This window comes from Lissotriton vulgaris, chromosome 4_1, assembly GCF_964263255.1.
Source record: "Lissotriton vulgaris chromosome 4_1, aLisVul1.2, whole genome shotgun sequence".
In the NCBI taxonomy this organism is placed as follows: domain Eukaryota; kingdom Metazoa; phylum Chordata; class Amphibia; order Caudata; family Salamandridae; genus Lissotriton; species Lissotriton vulgaris.
This window is the reverse complement of record NC_141691.1, coordinates 1,661,559,213-1,661,574,604: the sequence shown is the minus strand read 5'-3', so window position 1 is coordinate 1,661,574,604 and position 15,392 is coordinate 1,661,559,213. Positions and strand designations below refer to the sequence as shown.

The following is a 15,392-nucleotide window of genomic DNA, read 5'->3' as shown; positions in this document are numbered from 1 at the left end:
AGTCAATTTGTTTGTCCAGTGGGTGTGGTGCAGAGAAGCCCGCCAGGCCAGGAGAACTGCTCATGTGAACACAGGCTGGGTATGGCCCCCCCGAACATCATCGCTTGGATCTTAGGTAGGCCTAGATCGTTCAGTTCAAGTCTGTACACCGGGTCAGACTCCTCCCCCCCCCCCCCCCCCCCTTCATTAAACCAATCATGTAGTGTGAGTAGGCGAGTTGCCAGGTAGTATAAAAGTATAAATATAGATCGGTCATGCCCATGCCTCTGTTTAAAGATGGAATTCAGGATTGGGCTAAAGCTATGCGAGGTCTCTGTCCACCGCAAAGCAATTTAGTGGATAGGCTATCTAGCTCCCTGAACCAAGTCTGTGGAAAGTGAAATGGAGTGTTTTGGATTATATGGACGAATCTAGGGAGGATCATCGTTTTAAAAAGGGCGACTCGCCCTTGGGAGTTAAGCGGTAGCGTCTGCCATTTGCGGAGGTCTTTTCTAGCTCTCTGTACTAATGGGGTTATGTTGAGTGACCAGGCGAAGTCAGGGAGCAATGCGACTAAGACTCCAGGTTTTTAAATGATTACTGCCTGATGGGTATTGTGGCTTGCCAGTTGAAGCAATCTTTTGTTATGTGTAGAGGGACCAGAACAGATTTACTTGGATTCAGTCGCAGGCCGGAGACCTGTCCAAAGGAGTGTAACGCCTGGAGACAATGGGGCCACATTGGGCCGGTTCCATAAGGAAGAGCAAAATGGTGTCTGCGTAAGAGGGGATTTTGTCTTCTTCCGAGCCTGGCCACTTCCAACCCTGAACTCGGTCGTCGGACCGAATGAGGCACGCCAGGGGCTCCATCGCTAAGGCGAAAAGGAGGGGTGAGAGGGGCAACCCTGCCTCATTCCTCTGCTAATGGGAAATGTTTCCGAAAGTACCCCATTAACGAGCACCCGTGCTTGTGGTCGGGAGTACAAGATCTTAACCAGGTTGCTAAACCCATCTGAACCAGTACATAATTGAAGTATTTCCAATCCACAGTCAACTGCCTTCTCGAAGTCAATTAGAAGTGGTGCTAAATAGGGAGTTAGTGATTGGCGGTTTGCTAGGGCCACATGGAGACATCGGAGAAAGTGTCTAGTCTTGATGAAAGCCGGTTGTGTTTTAGGAATGACTACAATGGTGGCAGCATCTGTTTCTGGGAGAAATGAGGCTTCAGCAAATATATCGGAGAGGTGTGGGACGAGTATTTCCTGATATGCGGCGTAGTACTCTTGTGGAAGACCGTCAGGGCATGGGGGTTTGCCCATTGTGGTATGTGTTATGGCTTCATTGATCTCTTCTCGGGTGATGGGGAGGTCTATATATCTGCTGATTCGGCCGCGTTGAGGTGGGTGAGATGGAGACTTTCTGAGTTGATCAGCTCTGAGAGGGAAACTTCAGGGCGTTGCGCTGAAAAGAGCTTGTGATAGAAGGTGACAAAGATCTGGAGCATTGCTGGGGGGAGCGGTGAATAAGGTCTTCTGAGACATTTATCTCTGGGATTATGCGGTTGGCCATGGGGTATGTGGCTAATCTGTGCAGGATCTTCCCATTTTTGTCTCCCCAGCTGTACACCCTCGCTATGGAGGATCTCCATAAAAGTTTGGCGGCTTCCATAGAAAGTTGCCTGATTTCATCCCTTAGGTGCGGCGCGAGTTGCCGCATCTGGACATCATCTTGGTCTCCAGGCGGAAGCTTCTCGACGAGGGTCGCCTGGTCCTCTAGGAGGGTAATCAGACTGTTGTGAGCCAGAAGTTTGAGTTTGAATTGGCCTTTGGCGAAGGCTTGGATGGTGGCCTTGCCTGCTTCCCAAAGGGTACCCGGACATGGGACAAAGACGCTATTGATGAGAAAATACTGTTGAATCTCTGCCTCAACTGCTTCTTTATCTTGGAGGAACCACGCGTTCATCCTTTGTCGGGCAGATTGTGTCGGGGGAGAGGGGGGATCCCCCAATGCTCAGAAAAACAGGTGAATGGTCTGAAATTCCCCTGGGAAGGATAGTGACATCTGTGATCCTTTGGCAGTCGAGATAGGGCATAAAAATGTCATTTTGCATGTGAGTGTGATGCCCAGCTGAGGTGTAAGTGAATTGCTTGCTCTGGGCATGACAAATTCTCCAAGTGTTGCAGGTGCCCAAGGCTAAATGTTTAGCATGTGCAGTTCTTGCGGTAGAAGGTGCACTTGCGGTATAAATGTCTGGGTGCCAAACCTCGTTAAAATCTCCTCCATTCACTGTCATCCCCAGGGGTCGGGATGCAATGAGATCGACCGTACGCTTCAAGGTCGTTGTAACCATAGATGGAGGATAGTATACGGAGACTAAGTTGAGAGCGTTCCCTCCTATTCCACTTAGAGCCATAAAACATCCCTGAGAGTCGTTAGTAGCCTGTGCGAGCACTCAGGGAAGATTTCACCACAGGAGAATTACCACCCCGTGATCCCCAGGCAAACCCTGAGTGCCAAACTCTACCATATCCATATCTCGCTAGAAAGGGACAATGGTTACCCATGAGGTGAGTCTCTTGGAGTAGGAGTATGTCGGATACTTGGCGTTGGGCATGGTGTAAGACTGCTGTCCGTTTAACCCTGTCGAGGAGCCCATTGACATTCCATCATAGTATTCGGAGGGAGTCTCCATTATTACTTGTGCGTGCCATGGCGGGTTTGAGTGGGTTTGGAGGCCTACAGGGCCGGGGGCTGACTGTGGGATAGGTTGGGGTATGTTCTGGCTGCAAGGCAGTAACTGTGACGCTATTTTGAGGGTGGTGTATGTGACTATCATATTGCAAAGTAAAAAGGCTGGTGTGACAAACACGGTGCGACAACAAAAACTCGGAACTATGGTCCCTACCCCCTCCCCCATCCCCCACCCTGTACTTCGAGAACAAAAGCATCTGTCGTCCCAATTAAGTAAGGTTAACTGACCAAACTAAAACATTTGAGTTGGAATTGTGTGGAGGACCCCTCAACATGAACATTTTAATAACAGTTCCTACTAGCATATTTTAATTAACACTGTTTCAGTTGGACTAATGTGTGCTGTGCTGTGCTGTTTTAGCCTTAATGGTATGCATGATGTTGTCATATCAGTTCTTTCTATAGTGTCATACAATTCCATTACCAATGTGTAGTTTGTGGAATAAAATTCTGTAAATGTCAAATATATTGTCTAGTACAGCACTTCCAAAAAATTTTAGAATGGCAAACTTTTGTGTTCCACCTAGCTTTAATGGACATGTAACTAAAGCATTGGGTGGTACCGCACTGACATTTACAGAGAGCACATTTTTAGGTCTCGCGATCGATCAATGAGCGCAAGCGCATTGAGCGGAGCGAGAATTCAAGTGCTCAAAATCCTCGTCAAACCAAGGGCTTCTTGCGCTGCGGTTTTCATTAAGTTCACGTGAATCACGTGACCAAACTAGCACGCGCATTCACGGCCGCACAGCACATCAAAGGGCTTCGCCCAGCGTGCGCTCTGCGGCTTCTCCTCCCCTAATTAATCATGGATGTACTTTCAGTTTCCCGGCCGCTCTTCACCCCGCTCCGACATCGATTCATTCTATCTTCTCTTATCATTGTATTTTTCCTTTTTCCTTTCGTCTATTATTTCCTTTGCAGCTTTTACTGCTACTCTCTTTTCTCGGCGCTTCGCCGTACTTTCAGTTTCCGAGATCGATTCATTCTATCTTCTCTTATCATTGTATTTTTCCTTTTTCCTTTGGTCTATTATTTCCTTTGCAGCTTTTACTGCTACTCTCTTTTCTCGGCGCTTCGCCGTACTTTCAGTTTCCGAGATCGATTCATTCTATCTTCTCTTATCATTGTATTTTTCCTTTTTCCTTTCGTCTATTATTTCCTTTGCAGGTTTTACTGCTACTCTTTTCTCTGCGCTTCGCCGTACTTTCAGTTTCCCGGCTGCTCTTCACCCCGCTCCGAGATCGATTCATTCTATCTTCTCTTATCATTGTATTTTTCCTTTTTCCTTACGTCTCTACCCGGACCGCCTCTTCCTGTCCTGACCGGCACCGTCCGAAGCACTGGTCTCCCCTCTGACTGACAACTCGTCAAATCCAGCCCCGAAGTCGCGAATCAGTCCCCATCCGTCGCGACTGCAACCTGTGTCCGCCGCCATGTCCAGAAAGCAGAGAGGTAAGGGTCTGCTTCTTGCGTGCACTTGAGTGTGCGAGGCTGTGACGCATTATACATTGCAGGAGTGTCCTGTCCCCGTCTCCCGATCTGTTTGACCAGTTTTCCCTGCAGTTTCGAGTTCTCCCGAGCACTCTGAAAGCATGTCTTCTTGCAATGACCTGCCAGCATATTTCTCTCTCTGCTGTGTAGGAGACCTGTAAGGGCATCTACTTGCCGTGACCTGTCACTATCACACACTGCGTTGTAGAATAATTCGACTGCATGTCTCAGTTAACTCATGTTACTTTCTAAGTGTGCGAAAGCTTTGCCTGTATTTCTCTGTTCACTGGCCTGTCAATGCCTCGCACTGAAGTGTAGAATAGGTCTTACTTATACTCTGTGTTTACTGACCTGTATTTTTCACATTTTTAACATGTGAAAGTTTTGGCTGTAATCTACTCGGACCTGTCACAGTCCTACACTGCTGTGCGGGAGGTCTTTGAAAATGTGTCTCCATTCAGTGACATGTGAGTATTGCACATTGTAGGGAAGGAGCTCGACACATTAGCCTGTCACTGTCTTGCCCCTGGTATTAGGACAGCTCTAAGCATGTGTCCCCATGCAGTGAAATGTCAATGGGACATCGCTGACCTTGACAGTTCACCGTCTGAGGCTCCACAGTGCTCACAGTAACGTCACTGCAGTGTAGGGTAGGTGGAATGTTATGTTTGCTAGCAGTAACACACTGCCTCACAGTGCAGCGCATGAAAGGTGTTACAGTGAATCTCCATTCAATGACTTGTCAGTGCATAACCCTCTGCAGTGTATAGTGGCGTCACTGTATCCCACAGCAGTGTACAGTAAGTTTGACAGCATACTTCCATCAGGTGTCCTGGGGAGAGCAGGTTGAATTTTCTATGCAGTAACACGTCACTAAGCAGTATGGAAGAACTCCGATGGTGTATTTTCCGGTCTTTGACAGATCTCTGTCTTGCACGTGGGAGTGCGGTGGCCCTGCTCCGTGCATGAGCTGTCCTGGTTTAACAAACCGCAGTGGCGGTTGAGCTCTCGCAGTGCGTCTCTCACGATGAAATCACCAGGTGCAAAGCTCCAAGGTGGTGTATGGGGTGTTACACACCCCCACTTTGTTTTATTCTGTAGTAAATAGTTGGGCACAAGTGCTTTCAGTCCGGTAATGTGAAGTGTCAGTCAGATTTCACCTGAGATTTTAACATGCCCGAACTTACAAAACACGCAAACTGTGTCTCGTCTATGTATTGAAGACCTTAACCCACTGGCCCTCACCACCCTCCTCTGTGTGCCCCCTTGACATTGGCATGTATGTTTGCTGCAGTGGTTCAGGTGAGCTATGGACATGCGTACACTGGGGACACATAACTTTACACATATTCTACGTATCTTTAAATATGTTTCGCAGGAGGCTGCTTCAATCTAATTTCAGTGGAAAATATTTCTTGCTTATGCCCGTACTCCCTTTTTTGTTTCTCAAAAGGCAGTTTGTTTCAGCCCTCAGATCCTGACACGCCATAATTGTAGTTCTGAAATGCTGTGCAAACATGCTCTGGCTGTACCCCTGCTCTGTGTATGCAGCCTGCCGATGCTCCACCATTAGAACGTTTTGAACAAGGCTCAGTTTGAAGTCCAATTGAATTCCTCAGCTGCTTTCAGGGACTTACTTAACCTGTAGTTCATTCACACCCTTACCGCACTGTGCTGGCACTGCGCCTGCACCTCATAGTGTTTGTCACTTTGTACAGTGTACTGGCAATGCTGCACCCCAACACGTCGGCCACCTTTTCATTGTGATGACACAGCTTCTTCTCCCCACTGCTTTTGCGCTTCACTGCGTGTGCCACTTGTTGCAGTGTACTGCCAGCACCCACCTCTTTCTGTGGCATGCAGTACAATTTGCAGTGTGCTGGCACTTTTTAATCCAACCCCCTCCCTTTCTTCCACAGTGTGTGCCACCTTTTGCTTTGCAGTGTACAGGCACAGTTTTCTGCTCCTATGTGCGTAGAGGCCGTGTTTACACAGCCACAATTTATACCTTCTTTGCAAGGATACAGCTCGTGCCCCCCAACAGTGTCCAGGATGTGGGCACTATTTTTACACCTTTACAATTACTCCAGCGCATTCAAGGTGAATGCGTAGTTATTGACCTCCTCGCTTTTGTACCCTCTTTGCTTTGGTATTTCACCCAGCCTCTCTTGTGCGCATTCCCTTCCTAGTGCTGGCATTTTCACTGCAACATCCCTTTTGGGGGGATGGCACTGCTCTTGAACCCGCCCCCCCCCCCCAAATTCCTAGAAGGGTAGTGTTGTCCCTGACCCCATAACTAGTCTATAACCTAGTTCATGCCATTGCACGCGCTTTTGGGCCATAAACTTTCACGGCCATCTGTTCCCCAGCTCCAGCACCTCCCCTCTCTCTCCCCGCGCACAGCCTTACTTGGATTTCTCATCCCCCTCCCCAGCCAGCTTCCCCCTGGCCGTAGCAGCACTCCTCCCACACCTTTGAAGTGAAGCTTAGCTTCACTTCAAAGGCCCCTGCTGCTTCACACCCTCATCGCCGCTCTTCTCGCTCGGCCCCCTCCCCTGCCCGCCGTGTCGTATTTCTCTTCCCCCCTCCCCTTCTCTGCCTTCCCTCCGTCTTGTTTAATTAGCCATTTCTCTAATTTGCCAAGGCACGAACTATTGGCTTTGTCAGTGTTTGTATTCGTTTGTTTAGGAGGTACACCATTGTAAGTGGTGAAGACTATTCTGAAATGAACCTTAACTCACACTGGAAAGCGGAATAAAAATCAAAGGACTGAAAACATTTAATTCCTTTTTAAACAGCAAATTCAGGGATTATTAGAAAGTGAACCAGCTCTGCACCTTTAATGTTTTCGTTTCTAATGTCTTGGTTGCTTGCAAGCCATCGCCTGGCCCTCTACCTAGTGATTATAATTCTGAGGCTGGTATAAGAAACAGCTGTTATTTAATAAATAAAAAAAGTTAAATTAAGTACACACAAAGGTGCACGGTGTACAAATTCATTGTGTATACAGTGATGGGTCCTGGATTTTTTTATTTTTTTGACAGCCATCCAGTTCAATCACTGCGCATATGCTCTCAGCACATATGTAATTTTATGCATTGGATACAAATATTTTGCAAGGTTAAAGCACAAAGTGCGAGAAAAGAGGAGTGCACAAGGCATTGCAACAATGCTGATTCACTCATACTGTTAGCTATTTAACAACGAGGGAAAGGGGATACTGTAAGTGACAAAGGAAATTATGACAGAGAGCGTAGATTACACAGCACTGCAATTGATTGGTACAATCTCCCCTCCAACCCAGAACCTGTTTTCCAAACTTTACCCCCTCACCCTCACTCACCCCCTCATCCTCACCCCCCCATCCTCACCCCCCTCACAACCTCTCACCCCCCTCACAACCCTCTCACCCTCACTCAGCCTCACCCCCTCACCCTCACACACTCTCACCCCCTCACTCACCCTCACACACTCACCCCCTCACTCACCCTCACCCTCACACACACCCACTCACCCTCACCCCCACACCCCCTCACCCTCAAACTCTCACACCACTCAGTGCTACAACACATATGTGTGTGTAGGTGCAAATGCAATTTTCTTGGATTTTCGTCACAATAAAATACACTGAACATATTCTTCACAAAATGTAGTTACAAACGTTAAAGCTATTGCCATTATAAATTACAATAACTTTTATTTAAGTATTAATTATTTACAAAATTAAAAGCCCTTGTTATTTGTAATATCAATACATCTAAGTCACGTAAATACTACACACATTGCATTACAAATGCTATAGGTGTCACATTTGCAAAAGTTAAAACTATTGACATTGTAACTGACAAAGCTATTAATTTTGCTATTTTCAAAACCAACACATAAATTAAAAAAGTGTCATTTACAATACCAATCGCTCAAACTTTCCTAATGCAAAAAGTTTAAAGTATGGCCATTGTAAATCACAAAACAAAAAAATAAAATGTCATTTAGAAAACCAATAGCTCAAACTTTCCTACTGCAAGACCTATTGGCAACGCCAGTGCTTGTTCATTGGAATGGCTTCTAATTTCGCACCAACATGCAGTTTTACTGATAAAACTATTGCACTCAGATGGTAATGTGTGGAAATTGGGTTTCTGCGAATATTTACCATTTGTGCATCACCAAGTGAGGTTACTTGATTTGTTTTTATTCTGTTAAAATCTTTGTTTCCCTCACACTTCAGAGCTAACAAAAATTCTACTTAGTTTTTGCTTTCCTAACTGCTGAATGTGTACAGTTCATTTACAAGTATTTGTATTTTGTTGTGTTTTAAAGAAACGGACATCCTACCTTTCACGCTGCCTGTACCCCAGTAGGATTGCCAGTTCTGCAAAGTAGGATGAGCTTGTAAGCATCTGTCTTCATGTTCAAAAAGAAACTGTTTGTCAGAAGCCAAAGCCTGATGTTTGACCTGCGTGTTTTAATCACAGCAAATGTGACAAGCTAATGGCAGAATTTAAGCAGTAGCGGCTGGCACGGAATGATGATGATGGTGGAGGAGTGGGAGGGGGGGACGGCGGCCTGAGCGGAGGAGCCGCCCCTGGATTTAAAGGCATCTTTATTTATTGTTTGGACTTTTGCCACCTACGGTTTGGGCAGCATTGGTTTAGCACTATTTTTGACAACAGCTATGCATGTACTTTTTGCGACGATGTATTTGTAAAATAAGGAATGTAAAGAATTAATTTAGTTAGAAATGCCATGCAGGTCGAGCAGTCCCCATGGCGCATTGAAGAGCGTGCTTCATTTCTGCGATGAAGGCGCATTTATTCTCTGCATGCTTTAAGCAAGTTAAAGGCAAGCAAGCCTGTTGGCTGAGGTGCAATTTATTGAGAATCATGAAACCTGCTGGCATGTCAATCAGTGACACTTATAAAGCGCGCTACATACCCGTGGGGTCTCAAGGCGCTGGGGCTCAAAGGCTTACATGGTCCGCACCAACAAATAATATATGCTGATGGGGGGTTTAATGCGCTGTAATTGGATAGTGTCTTCGGATTTTGCAGAAATGAATGGTGCTTTGTAAACATACAGTTCTCTTTAGCTCTGACGGCTCTTTTGTCCAGGTTTAATGTTGATATCACACCGTGATTCCTCTCAATGCCTTTGTGCTGTAATTTTGTCTCGTAAATCAGAGCCTCAATGCATGCCTGTGCCAAGGTTGGTGTATTATTTTCAGTGTCTGACAAACCACAAGACTGGGAGATGCAGCAGCCAAGGCTCTGTTCTTTCCGCTCTTTGCTCTTGACTTCGAACAGGAGCTGACTTTGTTTCTTCATGAATATACTCGTTGTTGAGCCTGTTATTAAATACGTGCGTTCTTCCGGCCTCTGAATTGTATGCATTACTGTGTTCAACATAGGCAAGAGCTGCAGAAGTATGCCTACGTGATCTGATAACTAGTCCCCTGATGTTAAAAGGGTGTGTTCTAATAATTGTACATATTTAGGGTACACCTATAGGACACATAAATGTCTTCTCTCAAAGTGCTGATATTAGGTACTATTACTCAACCCAGTGGTAATGGTATTACCGACTGCAAAAGGATGAAGAAACAAGTATTGGCAATGCCAATAGGTCTAGCCGTAAAGGAATGTTGAATGGTAATGTCAAGCATTGCAAGTAAATAATATGGGACGGAATATGTTTTTGTGTGGAAGCAAATAACTGTAGAATAATAATGGTCAGGCGTCAGTTGCACTGTCAAGCCAGACATAAATATCCTTGTAGGTTAATGACTGACCTTCTCCCATATGTGCTGCTGAGTGAGCAAGATAAACACTATGCTTAGTTACCATGACAATTCCATGTGTGTGCCCCTGAAAGTTCAACCTCAGGCTGCTGGATAAAAAAAATCACACTTGTGAGGAGGGCAAAGCACTTTTTTTGTGGAAATATACAATTTCTGCCCAATCAAAACATGTACTCCTGCTACCCAACATGTGGGCGGAGCCAAAGCCCCTCTATAGTAATGGTCACATAATTTTCTGGCGACAGCTGTGCTGGCTATCAAAACCTTAAAAACATGACCATGACCCGCAGGTTACACATGCATTTCTGCAGTTAATGTATTAGTCCTATATCATCCCCTATGTAAGTGTTTTTTCTGTAATTATAGCTGCAAACAGTTTTTCATTCCAATAGTGTTTAGAAAGTGTGAACTATAAGTGCTGCTCTCCTCACACTTTGTTGGGATGTACAAAGTGGGCTTTAGCTGCAAGAACAAGAATTTGTGCTTTTTTGGTCATATGTGCAAAACAGTTTAAAACTATGTCCTGTGGTGTGTAGGAAGCTGGCTCTTTATCTGCTTCTATGCAACACACATTTCCCCGCTGTGTGGGCGAATTCCACGCGTGCCCAATCGGACGGCCCCCAGCCGTCTGATGCACATGCCCACTGGGACGTCAGACAGCCGGGGGCCGTCCCACGCACGGAAGAGACTATAGAGAGGACCAAAAAGAGGTACACTGTGTAAAGAGTCCAGGCAAACCTCAATTGGTTTACAGAGGCACAAATGATACCCCAAATGCTTACTTTTGTGATAGTGTGCGCAAGCACTTAGGCATATCGGAGGGTAGTGCTAAGCATTTTTTGTACTCACAGAGGCAATAAATGAGAAATATGCTCAAGAAAAAATCAGAGACCAATTTAGAATAAAAAGTCGTATTTTTATGTACATTTTGACGCCAAGAACTTCGTTATAAAGTAATTTTTTATATGAATTTTTACAGTTAATTAAATAGTTTCATTCAATGTGTCTTTATACAGCAATGCTTCTCTATGGGAGAAAAGGTATGTGTTGCATACAGATATTTGTGATTGGTTTTCTGGGGTCTCCTTCGGGGCTTGGGGTCATAGGGAGACATGGTCCAAAGTGCCGGCAGTTACTTGTTACCTTCCCCGGGGCGTCCGGGTGCAGAGGTGCTGGTCTGGTTGGTAGCTGTGTGCGCTACATTGGGACAGGCCCAAGAGCTACCAATGGGGAGCGGGGATGTGGGTGCTGGTCACAAGGGTCCTGGGTACAAGAAAGCACAGTCGGTTTGTCGGTACCTCGGCTGAGGCACTCAAGTGCAGAGTGGAAATGCCGCCTGGGCTCTGTGCATCATAGGGCCTTGCGGTCGTCGGTCTCACTGTTTGAGGGTGCTAAATTGGGTCAGCTGGCCCGCTCTGGAAGAGGGTCTCTGTGGTGCTGATGTTCCTCAACGGCTGCTTTGTCTGGGAGTCAAGCCCAATTGGACTCTCACGATCCTGGCTTGCTGCAAGGGTTCTGGTATCCCAGGTATAGGTCCTGTCTGGCTCCGGTTAATCCTGATGTCTTCTCACTTAGTGGGGGACAGATCTGACCTTCAGGAGCACAGGCACCTCTTCCTGGAGGGCTGCAGTGTGTGGCTGGCTGGTCAGTGGCAACTTGGTGAATCAAACTTTGCTTTTTGGTGCCTGCAGACTGCATGGAAGTAGCCCCTCTACTCCAAGAGAGATTTATGGCGATTTGCAAAGGGCTGGCAGTCTCCTGGGATTCTTGGAATCTGGTCAACTGCAGGAAGAGTCGCTAGTTACGATTGTCGAGCCTTGGTGCAGGCAAGCATGGTTTGGCACCGAAAGCCCAAAGCCATTCTTCACTTCTCGCTGCTCTTCTTTGTCCTCTTCTGCTTGATCCATCTAATCTAACTTCCTGGTGTCAGGGGTGCCACCTAAATACTCAATTTAGGGGCTTTAAGGGGTGGGACAGGTAGTATAGCCATGGGCTGCTTAACTTTAAGGTGACCACTTCCCGTGTGAAGTGGTCATAACCCTGATCTAAGGAGCCTAATTCCGCTAAAGCTAAGATGTTGAAATTCTAAAAGTTGTGTACACATCTGGTAGCCCACCTTAGTGGTGGAACTGGCCTGAGAAGGGCACACTCCTCCTGACTAATTTCCTGCCTGTCCTGGTGCCAAATGGGCCTGGGCAAGGGGTGGCATTTCCCCTCTCTGGGGAAGCCTTGCGTTGCATATCAAAGGCAGCAGAGGCCTTTGAAGTATTCCGTCTTGATATGCTGATCACTTAGACATCCTGCTTGGATGAGGGGACAAAACCTCCTGGCCAGAGCAGGCATTGTGTCTGCCTTCAGAGAGGGCGGGCTCTCCCCTGCAGAGGGTCAGAAACCTGCCTGGGATGGCATGCTGGTCTACACAAGTCAGCCAGAGCACTTGTAGTCAGTAGGCTTTCATTGAGCACCTGTGGGATGAGCTTTGGATGCATGTATTAATAAATCCATCATTTGGATCAGTTTTGGTTTATTAATACAAGATGTTTGATACCAAATATCTCTAGTTACAGTGAAGCCATCATGTAACTGGGGACTCGTAAAAAAACCGTGTTAAGCACATGTACTCAAAATGGCTTTCACGTCCACTAAGAACCAACTTGGACATCACAAGGGCATATCTGTGTGAGCAGATATGTCCACATAAGTAGTATAGTGCACCCTGCCTTAGGGTTGTAAGGCCTGCTGTAGGTGTAGCATACCTATACTGCATGCAGGGTCTGCAGGCATGGCACGCAGGAGGTGTGCCATGTTGTCTTCACTATTCTCGGCACCATAGCATGCAGGCTGTAATGGCAGTCTGCATGTGGGTGCTGAGGGGCCCTTAGGGTGGCACAATTTATGTTGCAGCCATTAGGGACCCTCTTTAGGCCCCTTTCCCTAGATACCGGGGGTACCATTTACTAGGGACTTACAGGGGGTGTGGGGGGTAAAGGTATTGGCAATTGGGGGAACAGTTCAGTTTAAGGAAAAGAGATCGGTCATTACGGACCTGGGATACAGGAACCACAGTGCACTTATGTCAAAAATGCATCAGATACGAGTCAAAAAGGGGACACTTTCCTACATGTGGCATTTCCTCCCCCATCCCTTCTCAAATTAAAATAGTAAAGTAGGAAAATCCCAAATGCACGAACATACTAAAACCTAATCCTTTTTTTTTCTCTTTAGGTCTTGTTACTATAAAAATGGATTATTTGCCTGCTTGTCCACAAAGTACTTGGACTGAGTAGTCCCGTGTAGACTTGTTCAAATGCAGCATGGCGACCCCTTTTGTACCTGTGCCTATTCCATTTGCCCAGTCTTCATCTGGCTCCACGGCAACCAGGAGCCTAAGAAGTTCATCCTTGGGGAGCATCTCCAGCTCAAACTCCTCCAAAGGCCCGCTGGAAGACTCGAGTACAGGCAGCTTTAAGAAGAGTAGCGTGCCCGACCACATGAGCTGCAGCTCTTCTCTGTGTAATAGCCCCCTCATTAGGACTACGTACTCTGCAGCAGAGTCTTCCATTGAATACCACCGCCATGACACGGAACACCCAGAGGACGCAGCCGAAGAGCGACCCTCCACACCTACCATTCTGGGATATGAAGTGATGGAAGAAAGAGCAAAATTCACGGTAAACTCATTGTATATTCTTGATTCTTGTACAGCCTATCTGTGTGTCATGGGCAAATAATTGAGAACATATGTGGTGTGCAAGGCGCCAAAACAAGTCATAAGTTATTTGTTTGTGGAAATGTACTATCCTAGTTTGGTATCTGAGCACTTTAAATAGCCGTCATCTTTCTTGAGACTGCTGAGCGATTGAAAATGCATTGTTTACCAGGATTTGGGTATTATTCGATCTGCATTTATTTGCGTCTCCTTGACATTTGTGCAAGCGCATGAGCTTGAAAAGCACTCTTAAGATGCCTCAACAAGTTATGTTCTCCTTGCTGACTTCTTTATGACCTTTGGGTTACGAGTTCAATTCCCTCCTAGGATACTCAACCTTTCATGTTTCCAAGGTCAAAACATTGAGCAATAATAACGCCTGCTATGCATGGCGATTAGAAAGGGATAACATATGATGTTAATCTATAAGTTTATCGACAACTTTGTTAGTGATATTAATATGATCATTGCCACTTTGGTGGGAGTTGTTCAGCACATAAAAAAACTTTGGGGCTAGATCGGTTTTTTTTTTAGCTTGGTATTAGTTCCTCTCTCATGCTTCAGTGCCCTCGCCCTGATTATTAAATGGAATACCTATGTAAACTACTGGATGCAAACATCTGCTTCAAGATGACTGATTCACAATCACATGACTTCTCTGCCCAGACCAAAATTAAAGTGAATACATTAAGCCATCTGTTAATGCGGACTACAGTAGTGGGTAGGACTTTAAAGAACACGGATACACCCTGGAGAGTGTCTTTTCACCTGTCTGCCTCAGACAACTTCAAAGCTCTTTACGTATCTACAGCAACACACTGCTATGGTTGATCATCTGAGTTAATTGCGACATCTGTTTATCTATCTATCTGAAATATAGCTATATCACACCCTGAAACATATTGATATATCTCACCTTGAAATATGTTGATATATCTCACCCTGAAATATGTGGATATATGTAAATGTATATGTAGTATACTTGTAAAGTGCACAGCTGCCCCAGCAACGGGGCGTCCCGGTGATGTATAACGCTCTGGAACCCTTCCTGGCTCTCCCTGTGAGATGCCCCTCCTGGGCACCCCCAAGGTGAAGCCAGGCATCCCAGTGTTGTTGGGGCCGTTGTGGAGATTAAGCAAGCTATTGCCCAGAGTTGCAGTGTGGGACCCATGATTAGAGTAGGCGCCCAGGCGAGAATTATCGAGTCCGCGGACATAAAGCCCAAGACCCTGCCGCGTCGGGACTTGAACCCTGGTCTCGGTCCTGATCTCTGCTTCAGGGTCTGCCGCTCTAACCAGTGAGCCACACTTCACCTTGAAATATATAGATATCTCACCCTGAAATATATATAAATCCCACTCTGAAATATATATATATGTGTGTGTGTGTGTATATGTATATATATATATATATATATATATGTATGTGTATATATATATATATATATATATATCGGTCGCCAGTAGGTATATATAGTTAGGACCTAGTTACCATAGGAAATTCCGAACATTCTATTGGGAATAACTTTGGCGCCGATTGAGGGATCTGCCTGTAATTTTCCTTAAATTTGCCTCGCGCTCGGCTCCTTCCCTGAAAGTTTTGGGGGGATTCGTCAAGCGGGGGCCCAGGAAAAAAGGGGGTCCCAAAACTTGTTTTCCCCAAG

The 15,392-nt window shown here is 46.0% G+C and overlaps 1 protein-coding gene across 4 annotated transcripts in view; it reads left to right on the top strand.

The window, feature by feature from the left end:
• Positions 1-15,392, top strand: part of SNX16 (sorting nexin 16) — a 232,094-nt gene that overhangs the window by 46,037 nt on the left and 170,665 nt on the right. For all 4 annotated transcript variants that reach the window (XM_086965940.1, XM_086965939.1, XM_086965941.1 and 1 more), the window contains exon 2: positions 13,246-13,691. In XM_086965940.1, the coding sequence (XP_086822066.1) occupies positions 13,335-13,691 (357 nt within the window). In that variant the 5' untranslated portion in view covers positions 13,246-13,334. The remainder of the gene's footprint in view (positions 1-13,245; positions 13,692-15,392) is intronic.